The sequence below is a fragment of the Podarcis tiliguerta genome, assembly GCF_965153285.1.
Source record: "Podarcis tiliguerta genome assembly, chromosome: 8".
In the NCBI taxonomy this organism is placed as follows: domain Eukaryota; kingdom Metazoa; phylum Chordata; class Lepidosauria; order Squamata; family Lacertidae; genus Podarcis; species Podarcis tiliguerta.
In genome coordinates this window covers 35228818-35248725 of record NC_139541.1, presented here as the reverse complement: position 1 = coordinate 35248725, position 19908 = coordinate 35228818, and the positions used below count along the sequence as shown (strand labels likewise).

Here is a 19908-nt window from a genome sequence, read left to right as displayed (position 1 = left end):
ATACGTAGCAATGGAGATTTATGTTACTGCATTATGAATGAACACTGTTTTATTAACGGACTCTGTATTTTTGGAATTACCTAAGAGCCACCAATAGGGAGCTCTAGAATCCGACAACTAACCAATCGGGTACTACCAAACAGTGACTCCTATTGCTGAAAGCAGGTAACCAACAGGAAACGCTTCAGCTCAGCCTTTGCACTGTTTACTGAGCACCCCCTGCTGTGCAGATAATGGAGAAAGCTATAACAATGCTTTTGCAGTTAATCAAAACTATCCAGTAATATCAAGTTATAGGAAAACTGGTGTTATTCTAGTTGGTTAATTGGTTCGGCAACTTCCATGCGCATGACGTGTGATGCTAATTATTTCCCCCAAGAGTTAAATGATAACTAATCAAAGGCAGCTGCAGTTGCAAATGGCAACAAAATATCAGTGAAAGGAAGAGAAGCAAATTTCCTCAAGTGTGTTGCAGGTAGAAATACTGTTTGTAATGAAGTGAGAGCAGTAGTTTACTTGCTTGAATTAACAAATAATAAAGTTTTGAGAATTTAAATTCTAGATTAAAACTGATTACTTAATTCAGAAGGAGATTGTAACAAAAACACTGGAGCCTAATTTGAATAGTAGAGTGCCTGGTATCTGGTGGGCAGACCAAAGCACTCGTTAGGAGAGCTATGAGATTCAGGTGAGGGTCAGGTGAGCGTCAAATGCCTTGTCAATCCCAGCAGATATATAAGAGGCCTGCGGCGAAGGCAACAATGGGAGTGATTCCCTATATGGGTGAGTGCATGACTTAGAGCTAGGTTTGTGGCCGAGGCAGTTAAAGCATCCCTCCACTTATGCAGAGGTTAAGGCCCAGGCCTCATTTTAAGAATAACACTACAAGTTCATTTTCCTAAGAAATAATGCTTATTCCACAAAATGTCCTTTAGAAGAGAAATTGTGAATTACAGAATTTTAAATCCCCATCATCATCCTTGGCTTCACTCAATTTTGTTTATAACATTCTTCCATTTTCTTCTAGTTGTGAGGGGGAGGGGAGGGGCCCAAGTGGAGTAGCCTAAGGCCTCTCTTCATCTAAATCTGGCCCTGGTGCTCAGGTTCTGTTTTTAGGCCATAGGTATCTGGCTGGCCCTGTGAGAATAGCATCCCTGGTCACCCAATGGTCAATCTAACCCAGCTGCCACTAGATCTACAGGTCTTAGGGATAGATCAGTGCCAGACAGCTGCTGCACAAGATCCTTTAACTGGCACTTAGCATCTAGGACCAGCATAAGAACATAATAATTCCATCTAGTCCAGAATTCTCTTCTCCCAGTGATTACCAGATGCCTGTGAGAAGCCCAAAAGGAGGCTATGGGCACAACAGCATCTTCCACTTATGATCCCCTGCATCTGGCATTCAGAGACATGTTGTCTCCAGTACTGGAAGTAATATACAGCCATCATGACAAGCAGCCATTGAGAGTCTTGACCTCTGTGAATTTCAGAACCCCAATCATGGCAAGCCACCCCTCCCTGGTCTTAAGTTCTGCTCTAAGGCATTCAGAAATTTAAGGACATCCTGAACACACTTATCCTACTCCCTGTGGATCGTTGGTATCCTTCGTCCAGCTCCGACTCAAGGAAGGGAGCAACGTCCATATCCTTGGAATGACTCTCCTTCAATTGGAAGCCACAACTCAAGGGACATTTTACCAGTGTGGCTGAGCCCAGCCGGTCTCGTTATCCAGTCTCAGAAATGCTGCTTAAGCCCCCCTCTGTATTCATCTCCCAAACAAGCATATGATTCCTTCAGCAATGCATCTCAGCTGAAACTTTACCCAAGTATGTAGTAAACTGGTCCGTCAACTCTTGTCTCTTTTTCTTTACACTGTTCAAAGAGAGATCTGTCTGTTGCTACCTTAAAATCTTAGCAAAACACACATCTGGAACTGCCCCTTCTCTTCTCTCCCCCCCCCCTTCATGTTTCCACTGGTTTTTCAGACTTCCTCTTGCGGTGATTTGGAGACTGCGCATCTGGATTTCTTAAACATACAAAGGAATTGCTGGAGCAAGCAAAAGCAGAGAGAGCCCTGAGGAAAGTTAAGATGCGTTGATAAGCAGCTGATGGGACCTTGCAACTCAAGACACTGACAGTGCCAAGCTCTTTACGAAGACAGGGCTTCAGGGAAATAATACGAATCGAAGCAAAATGAAGATGCACATCTCCTTCAGCTTTGCTGGTTGCATGCTTAAAATCCTGTTGATCCACATCTCCATTTTTCTCCCAGCCTCAGCCCCACCACCACCAACTTTGAGGCTTTCAGAAGACGTACCAGGCAGAGAACTGATCCCATCACCCATCATAAAGTTTCCAGGGGACATTTCTCCAAAAACTGACAAAGAACTGGCGTTGGTAAGTATGTGTTTGTTTGTTTGTCCCCCCTCCCCCACTTATTTCCCTTTGAATAATATTTTTCAGTGTCTGTCTTGCTAATTCTCTGATTCTCTGTAACCCAATAGCTGCTGGTTTCCATCTCTGAGGTTCCTGGGTGGGGAATAGGAGCTGGCAAATTTATCAGCTTTCAAAATGTTGAAGCAAGCTCTGTTTCCCGTCATAAAACTTTTAAAGTCAGACCAGAAGTCTGTATTTTTGAATGGCTGCCCTCTGCCTCTGCAAACAAAGTTCATCAAATTGCTGAAGATTTAACAGGGGAAGGGGGGTGGCGGAATTGTATAGAAAGTAAACAGAGGGTTTTTTAAAAAAAAAAATGTTTATGAAGCATAGCTTAAGTATAGCCTGAAAGACAATTACTGTACACAGGTGGCTTTGTTTTTTAGCAGATATAATGACTAGTCTCGACCAAGTTCTGCTTGAAGCAGTAACTGCCCCTTGAAGCTATTCTCAAACTATGTTCTACCACCAGTTCTGAAGCTGCACTGAAAAAGTTAGGGAGGATGTCTGCTCTTAGACATTATAGTTAGTTACAGATTTATTTTGTCTGTGTTTATTTGATCTGTCATAAAAAGCGATCTTACAGAAATGAAGATTTTAGGGAAAAGGGAACCATAACATGTGCATTGCAATCTGATGCATTTAACTGAATTGTGCTCCATGGGGCTTACTCACAAGTAGATATAGTATCACAGCCTAACAGGGTAACCCTATGGATGTTTACATGGAAGGAATCCCATTGATCTCAGTGGGGCTTACACACTAGTACTAAATATATCTTAGGCTGCAAGTCAGAGTGGTGCAGTGGTTAGAATGTTGAAATAGGATCTGGGAAACCAGGGTTCAAATCCACACTTGATCATGAAGCTCACTGGGGCAGTTGCTGCCTCTCAGCCTAACCTATCTCATAGGGTTGTTGTTGGGAGAAAGAACCATGTATGACACCTGGAGCTCCTTGGAGAAAAGATGGAATAGAAATGCAATCAACCCATCTTTACAAGGGTGTAAGCCCCATTGAGCATAATGGGACTTCCTCCTGAGACAGCATGCAAAGGTTTGTGCAGTTAGGGCAGGAATAGCCAATGTGGTACCATCCAGATGTTGCTGATCTCCCACCTCATCTTTCACTATTGACCATGCTGGCTAAGGCTGATGGGTATTGGGCCCCATCTGTACCATACATTTAAATAACTATCCTACCACTTTAAAGAGTCAAATATTTTCAGGTTCTAGACTGGCCCCACCCAGCCAGGCTGGTAACTGAGCTGTGCTAAGGAAAGGTCAGCATAAGGGCTTCCTGTTCAGCCTGGGACCCTGTCCGAGCAACAGGCTGTCTTCACCCTGGTGTGTTTCTGTGAATCCTTTGGCTCTGATTTCCTGGCTCTTCTTCAGACTCCTCAAAATGCTGGGTCGATTTGGGCTGCCTGAGCCCAAGCCCAGACACCATCACCACACAAATTGGCTTGAGTTGGTTTGGGATTCAGGCATTGGCTAAATCTGGTGCACAGCCTTACCACATTCCCTTGTGGGCGGCCTTCCAGGAGCCACATGCCAGGGTCAAGGAAGATCAGGGGCAAAAGTGAGTAGTGCAATCAATGTGACTCTTACCTTCACACAGCTAGGTACATTCTAGCCATGCAAAAGTCAGTGTTTGCTACACCCACCCACATCACCTCTCCATCCAGGCATGATCATGCAATTCAAGCCAGGCTAAAGCACTGGAGGAGACTAAAGAGCACTGCTGTTGAGGGGTGTGGCTTTGGGCATGGCTGTCCCATCCTTGAGGAAGACGCCCCAGGACATAGAATCTGCAGGCACCCACCCCTTGCCACTTCCAGGGCCCCACAAAATTGTGTGGAAGCCTCTGGGAGATCTTGTGTGGCTCTCTTGTGATCTTCCTGGAACCTGCAACCTCACAACCCTGGTAAGTGAGGCTTTGGCAGAGATGGCAAGCAGGGGTGAGAAGTGTGTGCACAGGGCAGCACCTTCCCATTTCTCCTCAGGATGTGAAATGGGAGGTGCTACCACTGGCTTTGGGAGAGGATACAGCTTAAGGAGAGCCCTGGAGTTGGTAGCCAACACTGTCTCCTGTGAAAGTGAGTTCCATAGTTTAATCATGCACTGCGTGAAGAAATGCTTTCTTTGGGTAAGGAAGTACTGTTGTGTTGAGCTATGGGCCCATCCAGACTGGGGGTGATTGTTTTTCACAGATGTATTCTACAATATGTCATTGACACAATAAAAGTGCATCAGTGGGGGATTTATACTAGGTGGCCCACACACATCATTTTGCTTTATTTGTTGTTCTGCAGTTCTTCCCCATTGTTGCCATCCGGCGGGACACACTTGCATGCTAGTGCAACTAAATTGGGATGAAACCACAACAACCCTAGTAACAGGATTTCAGTAGGAAGTTATAGGGTCAGGGAGAGAGGGGGTTTATTGGTTTGTTTTCTACTTGTTCTTATTTGTATTATATATCTTCTGGGGGGGGGTTCTTGTATTTTTATGTTGTGAATCCCCCTAAGATTCACTGATAAAGGGTGGTATACAAATTTAATTATTATTATTAATAATAATAATATAGGATATGCAGTGATCATAAGTGAAGCAGCATGTCCATGCCAAAACTTTTGCAGACACAAATGATATTGAGAGCAGGACCATGTATAATTACCCCATAAGCACCAATCATCATGGTGATGACCAAAGTGTATCTGGATGAACCCTACATAACTCAACGTTGGCTGGAGTTGCTGGGAGTTGCAGTTGAAAACATTTGTGAGGCAATTTGCAAGGCATCCAGGTGGAGACGTCTGGTGGAAAGCACAAAACCAGAGCTGAGTGTTTGGGAGGTGGCTTTGGTAGTGCAACACAACAGAGGTTTTTTTTGGACAAGTCTGGAATGCGAATCCCATAGCAAGTAGCTGTCTATTTGTTTAAGGAAGGGAGCATCTGGAGGGGACCACATCGATTGCTTCTGGCTTATGTTATAAAGCCAAGAAAAACATTACTGGGAGGTGGGCAGGGAGTAACACTGTTATTCTGGCAACTGTTTGAAAAACAGAAGAATCCAGCCAGGCAAGCTTCCCCCCTCCTTCCCCATGTGAATTGGCATGGCAACTCTAATCCCACCCACACTGTGATTAGCAGACTGTTGCCCTGATATTATCAGTGACTCGAATAAGGTGCAGAAAAGGGCAGACAAAATGCCCAGAGGTATGGGATACCTTCTGTACAGTGGTACCTCGGGTTAAGAACTTAATTCGTTCTGGAGGTCCGTTCTTAACCTGAAACTGTTCTTAACCTGAAGCACCACGTTAGCTAATGAGGCCTCCTGCTGCTGCTGCACCACTGCTACGCAATTTCTGTTCTGATCCTGAAGCAAAGTTCTTAACCCGAGGTACTATTTCTGCTGTCAGTTTTTGAAATCTGCATGAGCATCACCAAGCATGAGCAATAATTCTGACCCCTATTTCCCCCTCATGCTAATGGGATTGCAGACTAGGCCCAGCCCTGTTTAGACTCCCAGGCCCTGTTAACTACTCCCCTCCCCACCACACTTTTCACCTACCATCACCTGTACTTGGACCTTGAATGTTAGTTACATTCATTTAAATGCTTTGCGAGTGACAAGTACAACTGAAAGTGTATAGTCCATTGGGTCCAAAACCCTTGCAAACATGTCCATTGTTGCTTTAGAAATATTTACCAGCTCACCTATTCACACATTTTCATTGTGTGTGCGTGCGCGCGCGCACGTGTGCACGCTTAACAGCTTAACAATTCCCATCTACAAAAGGTGCCCTCTCTGGTCACCTTGAAATAATTCCTTCTCACCACTGGTGAGTCATCAGACAAGTTTCCAAACTTCATCAAAAGCCTGTTGTGACTGATTGTGCTGTTTTCTTTTCTTTTTGGTTGAAGCAATACCTCAACAAGTATTATGGGTGCCCGAAAGACAACTGCAACCTCATGGTGCTGAAAGATACCTTGAAGAAAATGCAGAAATTCTTTGGGCTCCCTGAAACTGGAGAACTAGACCAAAACACCATAGATACAATGAAGAAACCCCGTTGTGGCAATCCGGATGTGGCCAATTATAATTTCTTCCCGAGAAAACCAAAATGGGAGAAAAATCTCGTCACATACAGGTATGCATACATACTATCAGGCAAAACATTCCATGTTAGGGTGCAATCTTAACCTTGCTTATCTGGGAGCAAGTCCCATTGAGTAGACAGGCATACCTTGGTTGTCCCAAGAAGGAAGCCTTTTTATAACTTCTAGCAGTTTAGCAAGGCCTTCTTACCAGGTAACTTTGGAGGGGAGAAGGAGATCTATCTATCAGATTCACTGGTCCTAAGCTTACAAGTCCACATGAATGTCTTAAAGCTAGCTTGGTTAGCAAACCAGCAGCCAGTATGCTTGTAATAGTATTATATTGATTTGTTCTTGTTCTTATTATGTATTTTCTGTTCTCATTTTGTATTTTTATGTTGTGAACTGCCCTGTGATCTTCAGATGAAGGGCAGTATACAAATTTTGATGATGATGAGAGACAGAGAGAGATCAAAAAATGGAAGTAGATTTGTAAGAGTAGTTTCAAAACATCTCCTTCCCTTTGCTTCAAATGTATAGGAGGAAAAGCAAAGCATGAATGGGGTACCTCTGAGACTCCAGTATTGTACAGGACAAAGCAAGCCTGGGGTGCAATGTAGCTTTCCCAGAATTGAAATCTCAACATTAAGAGATGTCCTACTCTTTACACAGCTGGAGCAATCCGAACCCTCAATATTCATCATTAAAAAGAGGGGGAGCATCTTTGGCCATTATTCCAGAACACCAAGAGTTCTTCTGGGAGAATAATGGCTATCCTTTTCTTTCAAATGCTGCTGTTCCATACAACTCCACAGAACAAAACACCACAGGCTCCACTTTGTCTGCCGCTCTCTCCTTCTGCTTCTTAAAAAATAAAATAAAACAAATTTTTTTTAATCTGGCATTTTGAGCTGGAGATATTAACCCCACGTCCATGTTATGCCTGCAGAAAGAAAGCCGAACCAAAATTACCCTGTGATCTGGACAGCAAATAGTTTAACAAGCACTTCATCGTCCATTAAAGTCTGGAGGGATAAGTCTTAGGCGGAGGAAGTACAGCAGGGCTCTTTTAATGATTTCCATATCTATTGAAGTCCTGTGGCTCAGCTTTTTAGTGTGTACATCTTTTTCCAGTGCCTCGAACAGACAGTGTTGCTGGCCAGAAATTAATAATGGCACACAAGCAAGGTTGTGTGTGTGTGAGAGAGAGAGGGAGGGGGCTGCAATTCTGTTCACACTTATTTGGGAATAAGCCCCATTGAACACTGTGGAACTCACTTAAAAAAAAACCCCAAAGGATCAGGCTGTACATTTCGTAGGAACTTTGGCTTAAAGCAAGGATGGGGAACATCTGTGGTCCTCTAGATGTTGTTTGGCTACAGCTCCTGTCATCTCTGAATTTGGGCTTGCTGGGAGTTGGAGTCAAATAACATATGGATGTTCTCTATCCCTGGTTTGAAAGGTTGCTTTATGCTTTCTTTCAGGAGCATTCCAGGGACATTGATCCAAGCTTTGGGTCTTTCCTATTAAGCCCCAGATCCCCTGAGCTTCTTTTCCTTTAAACACTCTAAAAGAAATTGTTTAAAGGGGTTGTTACTCATGGTGCAAATTGCCATGCCAGTGAGATCCAAGGTAACCCGCTATCTTAATTTGCACATATAAACTAGTCCTGGATCTTTCCAGGTGGACCCAAGCTGGCCCAACCTGTTCTGGCCAAATCCTAGGTTAACCCCAATCTGCCCAATTTGCTTTGGGATTTGGCTATAGCTGATTCACAGCGCTAGTAACATAACCACCACCATCACCACCACCAGCAGCATTACAAGAACACTGTGCAACAAGGGATTAGAACAGACATTAATCCTTCATACACATACACCCCCAAAATGACAAGTCTTATGTTAAAAGACTGATTAGTTAGCTATAGGACTCTTTGTATTGCTTTTGCTGCAAGAGACTTAGTGTGGCTGCTATCCCTTTGGGGGATTTTCTCCAACTGATCCATACCCTTCTCTGTTTTCTCACCCCACCCCACCCTACTTTTATTGTGAAGGATTTTAGGCTACACCCCAGATCTGGACTCAGAGACTGTGGATGATGCTTTTGCCCGAGCCTTTAAAGTCTGGAGTGATGTCACACCTCTGGAGTTTTCCCGAATTCATGATGGTGAAGCAGATATCATGATCAATTTTGGACGATGGGGTAAATATCTCCATACAGCATTAAGGATAAGAAAACCTGAGGGACAATACAGTTCTCTGTCTGTTTCTGCCTTCTCCCTTCTGTATCTATGTTGGTCTGCACAGGGGATTTATTACCTGGTACTTTAGCCTTTCCCACCAGCTCTCTTCCAATGCATGAACAGAAATACATTCAGGAGATCTAGGTATGTAGACCACCCACCCACAGAACACTTGACTGGACCAGTCCAATAGCATATATATGCTTCAGAACTGTTCAAATTCACCTGGTACAGTCATTATCTCAGTTGTCCTTACATCAGGTAGCAGAACTAGGAATTCTCTCAAGGGGAAAGGAGAAAAGAGTAGGGCCAAGGGTGGTTTGGGATGGCTCTGAGGGCTGATCAGAACAATTGGGGGAAGGTTTAGAGGCCATGACCAGTTCAAAACCACCATCATGGTTGGTGGGAAAGAGACAGCCACTCCTGTCTTTGAGGCCCTCCAAACAAGTAGGGCATTTTTTGTGGGTGTCTTCTGCAACATGTCTTTGATGCAATAATAAGGCATCAGTGGTGGATTTATACTGGGCGTCATTCCACTCTATTCATTGTTCTGGATTGCTTCTCTGGTGTCCATCCATTGTTGCCATTTGGAGGAGGACTATAGTGCAACAAAAACGGGATAATACCACCACCACCACCCTGGAACATTTGGGGTATAAAAAGTTACAGGATTTCATGACGAAGCTAACCGGACATGTAGCAATTGGAAATGAAGCAGTATCTCTGCCTTGAAACATTTGCATGCTCAAACAGGACTGAAAGTGAGATTGCCTAAAGCTGCCCTGATGCCATCCTGACCACAAATCCTCATGAAGGAACAATGAAAAGGGATATCTGGAGGGGCTTTTATTTCAGCTGACCTGAATGTGGGCACTTGGGCACATGCAGACATATTAACCCAACCAGGCCCATTTTGTTTGTTTGGTCCATTGCAATGGCATCATAGAATTGATGATTTGGAAGGGATCTGGTTGTCCACGGTGAGAAAAGGATGCTGGGCTAGATGGCCTGCACCAGCAGGGCTCTTCCTATATTATTAAGTCTGCTCCATTCTTCTGGGATTCTGCCCTTCTGTCCCTAGGAAGGAGTTTCACTTCTCAGCTATGCTCTGCCAGTGTGCCTCCGGCTGGCCTTGCTCTAACCTAAGGTACACATAGCTGAGAACTCAGGGTTTGGCTGGGAGCATCTGACATTTGTTTCCAATGGCAAGGGATCAAACCCAGAAAGTCCTCAGTGATGCAAAAGTGGTCACCGCAGGCAGTGTCGTTGGCCAGGCTGCTGGTGAGAAACTGATGAATAACAGGGTTATGCCCTTGCCAGGAGGTTGTGTTTCCAAGAAAAGCTTTCGGTGAAATAACAGGAGAAGCCAAGAACTCGGCCTTCACCCGAGGAGGAAGGAGGGACTTGAAATGACTTGGTGCAGAAAATACACACAGCTTTATTCATAGACACCCAAGGAGAGAGAGAGAGAGAGAGAGAGAGAGAGAGAGAGAGAGAGAGAGACCCTGAATAGCTCCAAGGTAGAACATCTGCTTTGTATGCATAAGGTCCCAGGTTCAGTTCCTGGCATCTTAGTATAAGTCAGTTTCCTATGTTAGTGGTGAGACCACAACAAGAAAGGCAAAAAAGGAAAATGCAGTGTTTATTTATATATTTCAGAGGTGTGTTTTCCCGCTACTGCCAATAGATCTCAGAGAAGATTTTTCATCAATAAAATGTAAATCAGCACAAGAGAATAAAAATCAAATATAATAAAAATAATTCCTTAACTCAAACGCACACAAACTAAAACAGAAAGAGAAGCATTAAATGATTCATCAGCCCATAAAAATTGTAGAAAAATCAACCTAGCTATTTTAAAGAGGGCGTGGTTATTCAACCATTTTAGATACTTGTTTTCCTGTATTTAATGCCACTTGATTTCTTCTTTCTTCTGCAGAGCATGGTGATGGGTATCCTTTTGATGGCAAGGATGGTCTCCTGGCTCACGCCTTTGCCCCTGGGCCCGGGGTTGGTGGGGACTCCCATTTTGACGATGATGAGCTTTGGACTTTGGGTGAAGGACAAGGTATGGCAGCTGCTGATTGATTCAAAACATGCCGAATGTCGACTGTTACCAGAAGGAGTGAACAGCAAAACAGTGTAGATCAGCTTTCCCCAACCCAATACTATCTAGATGTTGTTGGACTCCAGCCCCCACCATCCCTAACCACGGACTATGCTAGCTGAGACTGTTGGGAATTGGAGTCCGAAGTATACAGAGGACACCAGGTTTGGGAAGGCTGGTGTAGATTTAGGGCTGATCCCTCAGAATTACCTTCAGGTGACCATTGGCAATGTTGGCTCAGGGTGATAGGCGTTGGAGTCCAGCAACATTTTCATATGCTAATATTTAGGAACTTATGCAAAATTCTATAATTTAAATGCATCTCACACCAAGGTGGGGAAGATTAGAACCAGGTGAATGGTGAGCACCAGCTCCCTTTGCTGTCCAGGCAATAAATGTTGATGGGCAACTTCAAGGCATCTGAAGGCTGGAGTAACTCACCTAGTTGGCTCCTTGCTTTCTGCCCTGCCAGTCTTGAAGGGCTGAAGCCAGCACTGCCACTGAGCAATAGCTAATGTCAGGAAGGCATCAGATAAACAATAAAATATTGTTTTTTAGTGGGTCACATAAGGTCTTCACAGATTAGCTTACATTAAACAACTTCTACTGTTTAATGTATTTCCAGATGACTCTCCTGTAGTTCAATGTCTAAGCAAGTTCTGCTTTTAGCTACAGTGTTCTTTGACACCCCACTCTAGAAATTCTGCTGAGAAACTAACATTTATATTTTGACCCCTCCTGACAGAGTCTCTCTTCTTTCCCTTTCAAGTTGTTAGAGTGAAATACGGCAATGCAGATGGGGAATTCTGCAAATTCCCATTCCTGTTCAATGACAAAGAATATAACAGCTGCACCGACGCAGGTCGGAGTGATGGATTCCTTTGGTGTTCGACAACGTACAACTTTGATGCGGATGGCAAATACGGATTCTGTCCCCATGAATGTAAGTTGACTGACAGAAGCAGAGAGCTGCGCTTTGTTTTAATTTGGAAGCATATTGTGGCCTTTCCCAGATGACATGTATGATGTCTTTAGTTTCTCATTGGAAATATGGGGTCAATGGTTGTAGCAGTGTGCCTCCAATTGTGTAAGCTGGCCAGGTCCCTTCCATGCAAAATCCCTTTGGAGACATCAGAGTGCTGCTCTGGACATGATAGTTTTGGGGTGCACTTGTGGTATAGTGCTTTAAATAGAAGGTACAAATGTGGCTGAAATCTTACCACTATCAACATGAAACCAATCAGCTTTTTGCTTTTAAGATTTTTGCCCACTCCATCCCAGATATTTAGCAAAACTAGAAAAATGACGTATTTAATCTTGTTTTGTTTGTTTGGTGTTGTTTTTCCAAGGTTATGTTTCCCCATAAGCTTGCCACACAAGGGGATCCCACCACAGGTGATAAGGTGTCCCCTGGTGTACTCCAAGAAGCCAAAAAATTAGAGACAGGCTCTTTCTCATGGGTCAGCAAGGCTTACTGGGCATGGGCTGGATCACTCCCGTGGAGATCCTCCGTGGGCCGGGCCAGCGCAGCACTACACCGCAAATTGCTTCTGCACATGCCCAGATGCTGAAAATCGTGCCTGCACAGAAGCGATTTCCGGTGCTGCGGACATGCGCAGATGCAATTTCCGGTGTCTGGGCATGCACAGAACCAATTTCCGGAGCCACGGAAGAGAGTCCCCACACAGCACACAAGGACTCGCCGAGCGGGCATGGGCTGGTTAAGCGACCCTCATGGGCCACTTCCGGGTTACTGGAGCATTATGCCAACAACATATAATTTGGACTTGTGAATCCCCACAACTGGTTTTCTGAGGCAAACCTCATTCGGCAGTGGTGTTGCTAGTAGCCATGATGGCTATGTACTCCTGGATAGTTTTATCCCCTGTGAATTTATCTACTCTCTTTTTAAAGCCTTCCAAGTTGGTGGCCATCTTGTGGCAGTGTATTCCCTTGTTTAAGTATGCACTGTGTGCAATGCTAAAATTTGTCTGGTCTGAATCGCTCACCATTGAACTTCACTGGATAACCTGAGTTTCTAGTATTATGGAGAGGGAGAGAGAGATTACTCTTGGCTTGCTCTTTAATTCTTTTTTAAACTAGAATGGATGGAATTTGAACCACTTGTATTCAAAGCATGCATTCTGCCACTCTCTGCTAGGCGAAGTGAGTCTGGAACCTGAAGAATGGTGGTACTAGCACATCACAATGATAAAATCTCTGCAAAATAAGAGCAATGCTTTATCTTGGGCAGGTACCAGGAAATAGACCTTACTCATTGTAAGTACAGTAGAAAAATATGAGATGCGCTTTGATGAGTTGCATGTGTCCACTTCCATATTGTAAGACAAGAATTATAGAGCTCTTATCGGTCTCTCAGAGAGATGAAACTGTATGTTGCCAAAGATAGGAAAAGTGAGATGAGACCATTAGATCCCAGTTATCTTCATTCTGCCACATTTTGTTGTACGGGAAGACTTGAAGCTTTCAGAGGCAGAAAATGATTTTTAAGCTCAGCAAATATCTTGGGGCTTTTCTTGTTCTTACAAAGCTCTTCAAGCTGCCCAGTTTTTAAGCAGAGAAAAAGTGACGCTCTATACTTTGAGAAACCGCACATTCAAATACTGAGGGGAAAGTTCTGTGGAATCTGGCAAGCTGAGCTTCTATTTGGTTCCTTGCTCTTGCTAGCTGTGGATATAGAAAGCCAAGATTTACAGACAATTTCTCTCTTTGAAATTTGGAAGGAATTCTTAAAGGGGAAAAACTTGTTCACAGATTGTAAAATTGGTGCGGTCTGTTGTTCTCAAGCCAGGATGTCAAATATGGAGACAATTTTTAGGAAGGAGGAAAGTTAGATGCTAAATATATATGTATCTACTTTCTCTCTGCCAACACAGTTTGCTCCTCCTAATAAAATATCTCTCTGGCTGGTCCTGTAGTGGGAAATGATGTCCCTGTTCTCTTCCAGCATTATGTCCTTCTATTTCTTATACACTAACAGCATTGTCAGATCCCTTAAATGTCGAACCTGACACTTGGGAGGTGCAGCCGTGGAGCTAAAAGGGGTCCAAGATGGCGACGGCTTAGCAAGCAGGCTTTGGAGCAGATAACAGGACTGTAATTAGCATTGACTGCCACCCAGGGAAGTAATTTTTCCTTTTTTACTTCCCTACTTTTTAACTTACTGAGAGTCTAACAGCACCTTCTTGTCTATGCTATGAGAAACATCCTGGGCAAGTTCTGTGAAGCATCCTGGGCAGGCCGCCAGCTGCTAGCTATTAACCGCCAACTCCCTTCTATACTTTGTCCCTGAAACTCCTGGCAGTCTCCACACAGAGAAGCTCTTAAATTGAACAAACTGAGCACTTTCTATTCTTTTCTCTCTTTTTTGGTTGGGGAAACCTCTCCTTGTTTACTCCCCACGGTGACGCTATGCCTGCTAGTAAACGCCACAGGGACCCAGAGGATGTAGCTCTCTCACCGGTTCCCAAACAATCTAAAATAGAGGACTTTTTTAACAAATCTGCTTTTACAGTTCCAACAAAAAACCGGTTTTCTCCTCTTGAAGATGATTGTGAGTGTGGGGAGAGTATTCAAGGTGAGAACGTGGAACTGGATCCAGCAATGGGGCAAGCTGATCCTCTGCTCCTCAGAGAGGAAGGAATAACAAGTAGGGAGAGCACCCAATTAACTCTAATTGCAAGAACGGTTGAGCATATCTTCCAGCAAATTAGAGGTATTGCCTCTCAAATAACCCAGTTATCCAAAGAGGTCCACAGTTTATCAGTTAATAACAAGCAGGCATCAACAGAACGCCAAAGTACCAAAGGAAATTGGCGACAACAAGAGCAGACCCCTAAGCTCAACATAGAACGTGCAGAGGCTCTTAAAACAAACTCTTCTTATTTAATCTTCCAACCAAAAAAGATCTGCATGACAATTTGTGGAAGGCCAGATCAAACTCCTAGCTGGAAAGGTGCCCAGCGTTCCAAACGACATTTATCAGACTTACTTGGCATTGGACTTACAGAGATCGACCTCGTTAGGACTGAACTCTTGAGTACCACAAATCAAAGCCAAAAAATTATGTTAACTTTTTCCTCTACTAGACTGCCCTCACTAGTTCACAAGCTGAAATTCAGATTGTCAAGCAGAGGAGTTTTTCCAACCCGGGTATTTCACAATTCTATTGTTGCACCCTTATGTAAGATGAGGACTGCTGCTTCAGAGGGGCTCACAAAACCAAAGTCTGGATCCCCAATGGAAGTAATGACATCAGAAAAAAACTTGGCAGGTGGGGAGGAAACAGACATGCCTGAGTTGAATCCGCAGGATCATGCCCAACTTCAAAATAACCAGGTGAGCCAAAAGGAACAGCCGATTCCTCTAGACAATCATCTTCAGGAATCTGAGCACTCTGTAAATCCTTTGGAAGAGGATTTTCTCAGCTCCTTTAGGAATCTCCCTCAGAAAGATATAAAAATCTGTTGGAGACAAAAACACCATGGTGGTTGTCACCATTGGAGGTATTATGTGTGAAAAAGACGAATATGAGTGGGGAATGGGTAACATACAGAGAACTAATAAGGAAAATAGACGGTAAATGGACGTTGAAGCCATATGAAGAAGTGAAAAGATATGTGAATGACTGGCTGCACTATTACCAAATTAATGAAATGTTTAGAAAAGAGCTTAAGTTAAATGGTTTTGCGGAGAAAGAGTCGAAATTCCAGAAAGAAATAATAAACAGTGACTATAAAATTTTGGCTAAAATGTACAACATATTGTTAGAATGGCACACAAAAGATGAAGAGATAAAATCAGTTATGATTGACTGGGCGAAAGACTTTGGATATAACATATATATGGAGGATTGGGAGAAATTGTGGAGAGAAGGATTAAGATTTACTGCTTGTACAACTATAAAAGAAAATGTGATGAAAATGATGTATCGGTGGTACTTAACACCAGTGAAATTAGCTAAGATGTACAAGGGATGTAACAAATGTTGGAAATGTAAAGATAAAGAAGGTACATTTTATCATATGTGGTGGGAATGTAAGAAAATTAAAAATTTTTGGGAAATGATATATAATGAATTGAAGAAAATGTTTAAATATACATTTGTTAAGAAGCCAGAAGCATTCCTGCTAGGTATTGTGAGAAATGAGATAAACAAGAAAGATAGGAAATTATTTTTGTACGCAGTAACAGCAGCGAGAATATTGTTAGCCCAGAAATGGAAACAAGAAGAACTACCAACACTGGAAGAATGGAGAATGAAAATGATGGACTTTGCAGAACTGGATAGAATGACAGGAAGAATTAGGAATCGACAAGATCAGAAATTTATTGAAGAATGGGAAAAATTTTCAGAATATATGCATAATTTAGGTGAAAAACAAATAACGCTTGTAACGTTTAGCGAAGCTTTGTAAAAAAGAAAGTTAAAATTATGGATTGAAAGCAGATTTAATTTAAGAAGTAGATAAGAACTAAGAAATGTGTGGAAAATTGAGAAGGGAAGGAGTACCAGCCAAGTTGAGGGAAGTCAAAAAATGAGAGAATGGTTTTATAAATTGTTTGAATTGTATTAATTTGTCTTACTTGTAAACTGAATAAAAATTATATTTAAAAAAAAAAAGGAATCTCCCTCAGGAAGAGCAACAAACAGTTATCAAGAGGCTTGATCTTATGAGCCAGACATTGAAAGAGATTAAAGAACCGGAGCTAGAGATTGATAATAGATCCAATGGCCACAACAGAATGATAACTATAGAACCACCGGAGTATTGGACAAAGATGAGATATTTAGAAGAGGAGGAGTCAGGAAATACACCCAAGAAATCCCCATTGGCAAACAATTTGCAAAGAAAAGGCCCAGTGATTAAAAATGTGAGTACTTTATGTACGACGACTGAAATAATCGAACATCTGGATTATTCCACTAGCATTAGCAATAACCTGTTGCCTCAAAAACTGGTAAACTCCGAGAGCACATCGGCCAACAATTGACTAAGAGTAAATCACTGGAGCTAAAAGGTGATGCTTGGCAGAATTGGGAGTGGAGACTGGTGAGAAAAGGTGCAGCCTAGTGGTACATGAGGAGCACAGAAGGTTGGACCATGCCTTGTACCAATCTACCAGGAAATGACTCAGCACAAACAATACAGAGACTGCAGAAGGGACAAAGAGAGTTTGAAGAAGAGTGCAAGCTTGTTTAAATAATGTTCTTCATTTTATATTACTCCTGCTTGATTCTTAATGATAGCTCACACCACCCGAAAAATGGCTGACACCTCCAAATGGAGCCTTGTGGATGAGGTGAGGTGGAGAGAATTTCAGAAGCAAAGAAGTAGCTTGCTCACTTGAATCTTTCTGCTCATCTTGATAGCCTTCCTCCATCTTCCATGGAGGCAAACCAGTGGCATTATCACAGTACAGGTACACATTCAGGCAGGCAAAAGCACCTGAGGAGGATGCAGAGCAGGGTTGGTGAGTGTGTGGTCTTGGAAGAGAGGCATGGTCAGAAGAGGCCTAGGGACTAGATAAAAAGCCCTGTGGAGCCACATCTGGTTCTCAGGCCTGAGGTTCCTACCTCTTTTTAAACACAAAACCACATGGCCCTTATGTTTCAACTGAGCATGTTCCAGCTTGCATCCTGATCGGGACAGAGTGACTTCTTTCTTTATGGTTGTCATATCACTAAAGACTTCCCTGCTGTTCACACAGCAAAGAAGGCTAAAGAAAATGGCAGAAAGACAAAGGACAGTTTGACTTTTCCCTGTGTCTTCCTGTGTCAGCCAGGAGCCTACAGTCACTCCAGGATGAAGCAACATTGTACTCAGTTTCCATATGTGTGTGATGGATTTGGGTTTGGTTTTTTTTGCAACTTGTACATGGCTAATAAAATGTGCATTTGAAAATGTGGAGGCGTACAGCTGGAAGAAGCTTAAGTGGAAAGCGAGTGACTCATCTTAGCTCACTCATCTTTTTTTGTTTGCTCCAGCAAAGATACTTTGCAGAAAAGGAATTCAAACACAGGCCTTTGGATAACATTTCTTCTCCTGGAACTTCTTTGCCCTAGATCAGGAAAAGTGAGGAGCCTCAGACCCAGGGGCCAAAAGTGGCCGACTTGTGAGCAGAGGATTCCCTCCTGTGGTGCATTTGAGGTATTCCCTTGGTGCTCACTCTCCCCTCTCTGCCCCATTGGTCATTGAGCTGAAAAAGAAAGTTGAGAAAGTGACTCTCTTTCCCACTTTCTCTTTCAGTTCTGTGTGCATTTCAAAGCTCAGAAGAGCCTTGGATCTTACTTTTGCCCAGATCTCTTGGGAGAATCTGTGTGTGTGTGTGCTCGCACGTGCACACACACTTTCTCTCTTTCTGTCTCTTGGAAGGAAGTTGATCTGAGGGAGAGAAATGATCAAAGGACGTGCTGCCCACAGCATTCACTCCAAAATCCAAATGTGCCTACATTGAACTAAAAAGGTTAGCATCCTCTGGTCTACAATGTTTAACTGGACTTCCTGGCAGACCAAGAATGATTCATGGGCTGCAAGTTCCTCACTCCTAGAAGGTTGCAGGTCTAATCGTGGACAACCACTCTCAGTCAATGTCAACTGTGCAATGGTAGCAGCTTTTCAGGGTTTCAGGCAAAAGTCTTTGCCAGCAGTACCTGGAGATACCAGAGACTAAGCCTGGGACTTTCTGCACACAAGGTACATTACCATTGGGCTTGCATCAAGTTACATAGCGGCAAATCCAGAAGGGCAGGATCCCTTCATCATTGTTGCAGGCTAGATTATACAGCTTCCTAAGATGATAGAATAACCTTACAATTATACAACAGTAAGGGGTGCATTGCAACAATCAATGCAGATCTCCATGTGTTGCCTTTCAGCTAGATCTACTGTTTTTGAGTGCTCCAATATCATCTTTTGGGGTGACTTGAGTTGTGTTTTCCTTGAAGTTCCATGGTATATAACAGAAATTGTGCACTGTCCTTGTGAAACAGAATAACCCTGCGGTGTTCTTCTTATGTGCCTTCTCCAGAGTGACCCCAGGAGCCAATCCTCAGTCGATGACTTACCTCCTTTCACTCTAATTGGCTCCAATCAGAACAAAGAGTGAGAATACTTCTCAGTGGCTGCAAAGCTCCCCTTTCATGCTGATTGGGCAGCTGTAGGAGATGGGGACCCTACTGCAGAAGTAGTAATAGCTCTTTGCCTCATCACTGATTCCAGACCACTATACATCTGGCCACGCAGTGGCGTAGCGTGGGTTGTCAGCACCCGGGGCAAGGCCGCGTAGCCACATGTGCAGTGGATTGAAGCGCAAATGATATCTTCCAAATGTTTGAAATGTCTTCCTCCTTCTTCTGCAGTGCTATTCACAATGGGTGGAAATGGTGATGGGCAGCCGTGCAAGTTCCCCTTCAAATTTCAAGGCAGCACCTATGATAGCTGTACCACGGAAGGAAGAACAGATGGATACAGATGGTGTGGGACCACTGAAGATTATGATCGAGATAAGAAATTTGGATTTTGTCCAGAGACAGGTAGAGTCGCTTTGCTATTGCATGGGTAGATTTATGTCAATGAAAGCAACCTCTCCCCTATGACATTGGTGGCTGTGTGTTAATGCTTCTTAAATCATTACTCTTCTCTTTGGAGAGAGGACCATTTCAGGTTTCTTAATCTCCTAAGGATGGGAAGATGGAAAGAAGCAGGTGTTACTTTTCATGCCAGATGATGATGTATGACAGTGGTGGCAGGTGCTCTTTGGGACTGGTGGGGTAGAAGGCCCAGGGACCACTAGTATGTGGCGCTGGAGCCAATGACGGGTCAGAACCAGAGTCATCTTGCTCCCTGCTGAGTTCTGCAGGGGTAACACTGCAAAAAATAAGATGTGGGTAAACTGAAGGAACCAAAAGCTGAAACAAACTAGAATTCCAGGAGCACAGACAGAATGGCAGAGTGAATTCAGAAAATAATGAAGGGAGTGAATGGGAAAGGGAGA

At 43.4% G+C, this 19908-nt stretch overlaps 1 protein-coding gene across 1 annotated transcript in view; it reads left to right on the top strand.

Moving 5' to 3' along the window:
- Nucleotides 1–1994: 1994 nt before the first annotated feature.
- Nucleotides 1995–19908, top strand: part of MMP2 (matrix metallopeptidase 2) — a 32031-nt gene continuing 14117 nt past the window's right edge. Inside the window, exons 1-6 of the mRNA XM_083451879.1 lie at nucleotides 1995–2401; nucleotides 6368–6594; nucleotides 8595–8743; nucleotides 10723–10851; nucleotides 11660–11833; nucleotides 19274–19447. Of these exons, the coding sequence (XP_083308005.1) occupies nucleotides 2198–2401; nucleotides 6368–6594; nucleotides 8595–8743; nucleotides 10723–10851; nucleotides 11660–11833; nucleotides 19274–19447 (1057 nt within the window). The 5' untranslated portion in view covers nucleotides 1995–2197. The remainder of the gene's footprint in view (nucleotides 2402–6367; nucleotides 6595–8594; nucleotides 8744–10722; nucleotides 10852–11659; nucleotides 11834–19273; nucleotides 19448–19908) is intronic.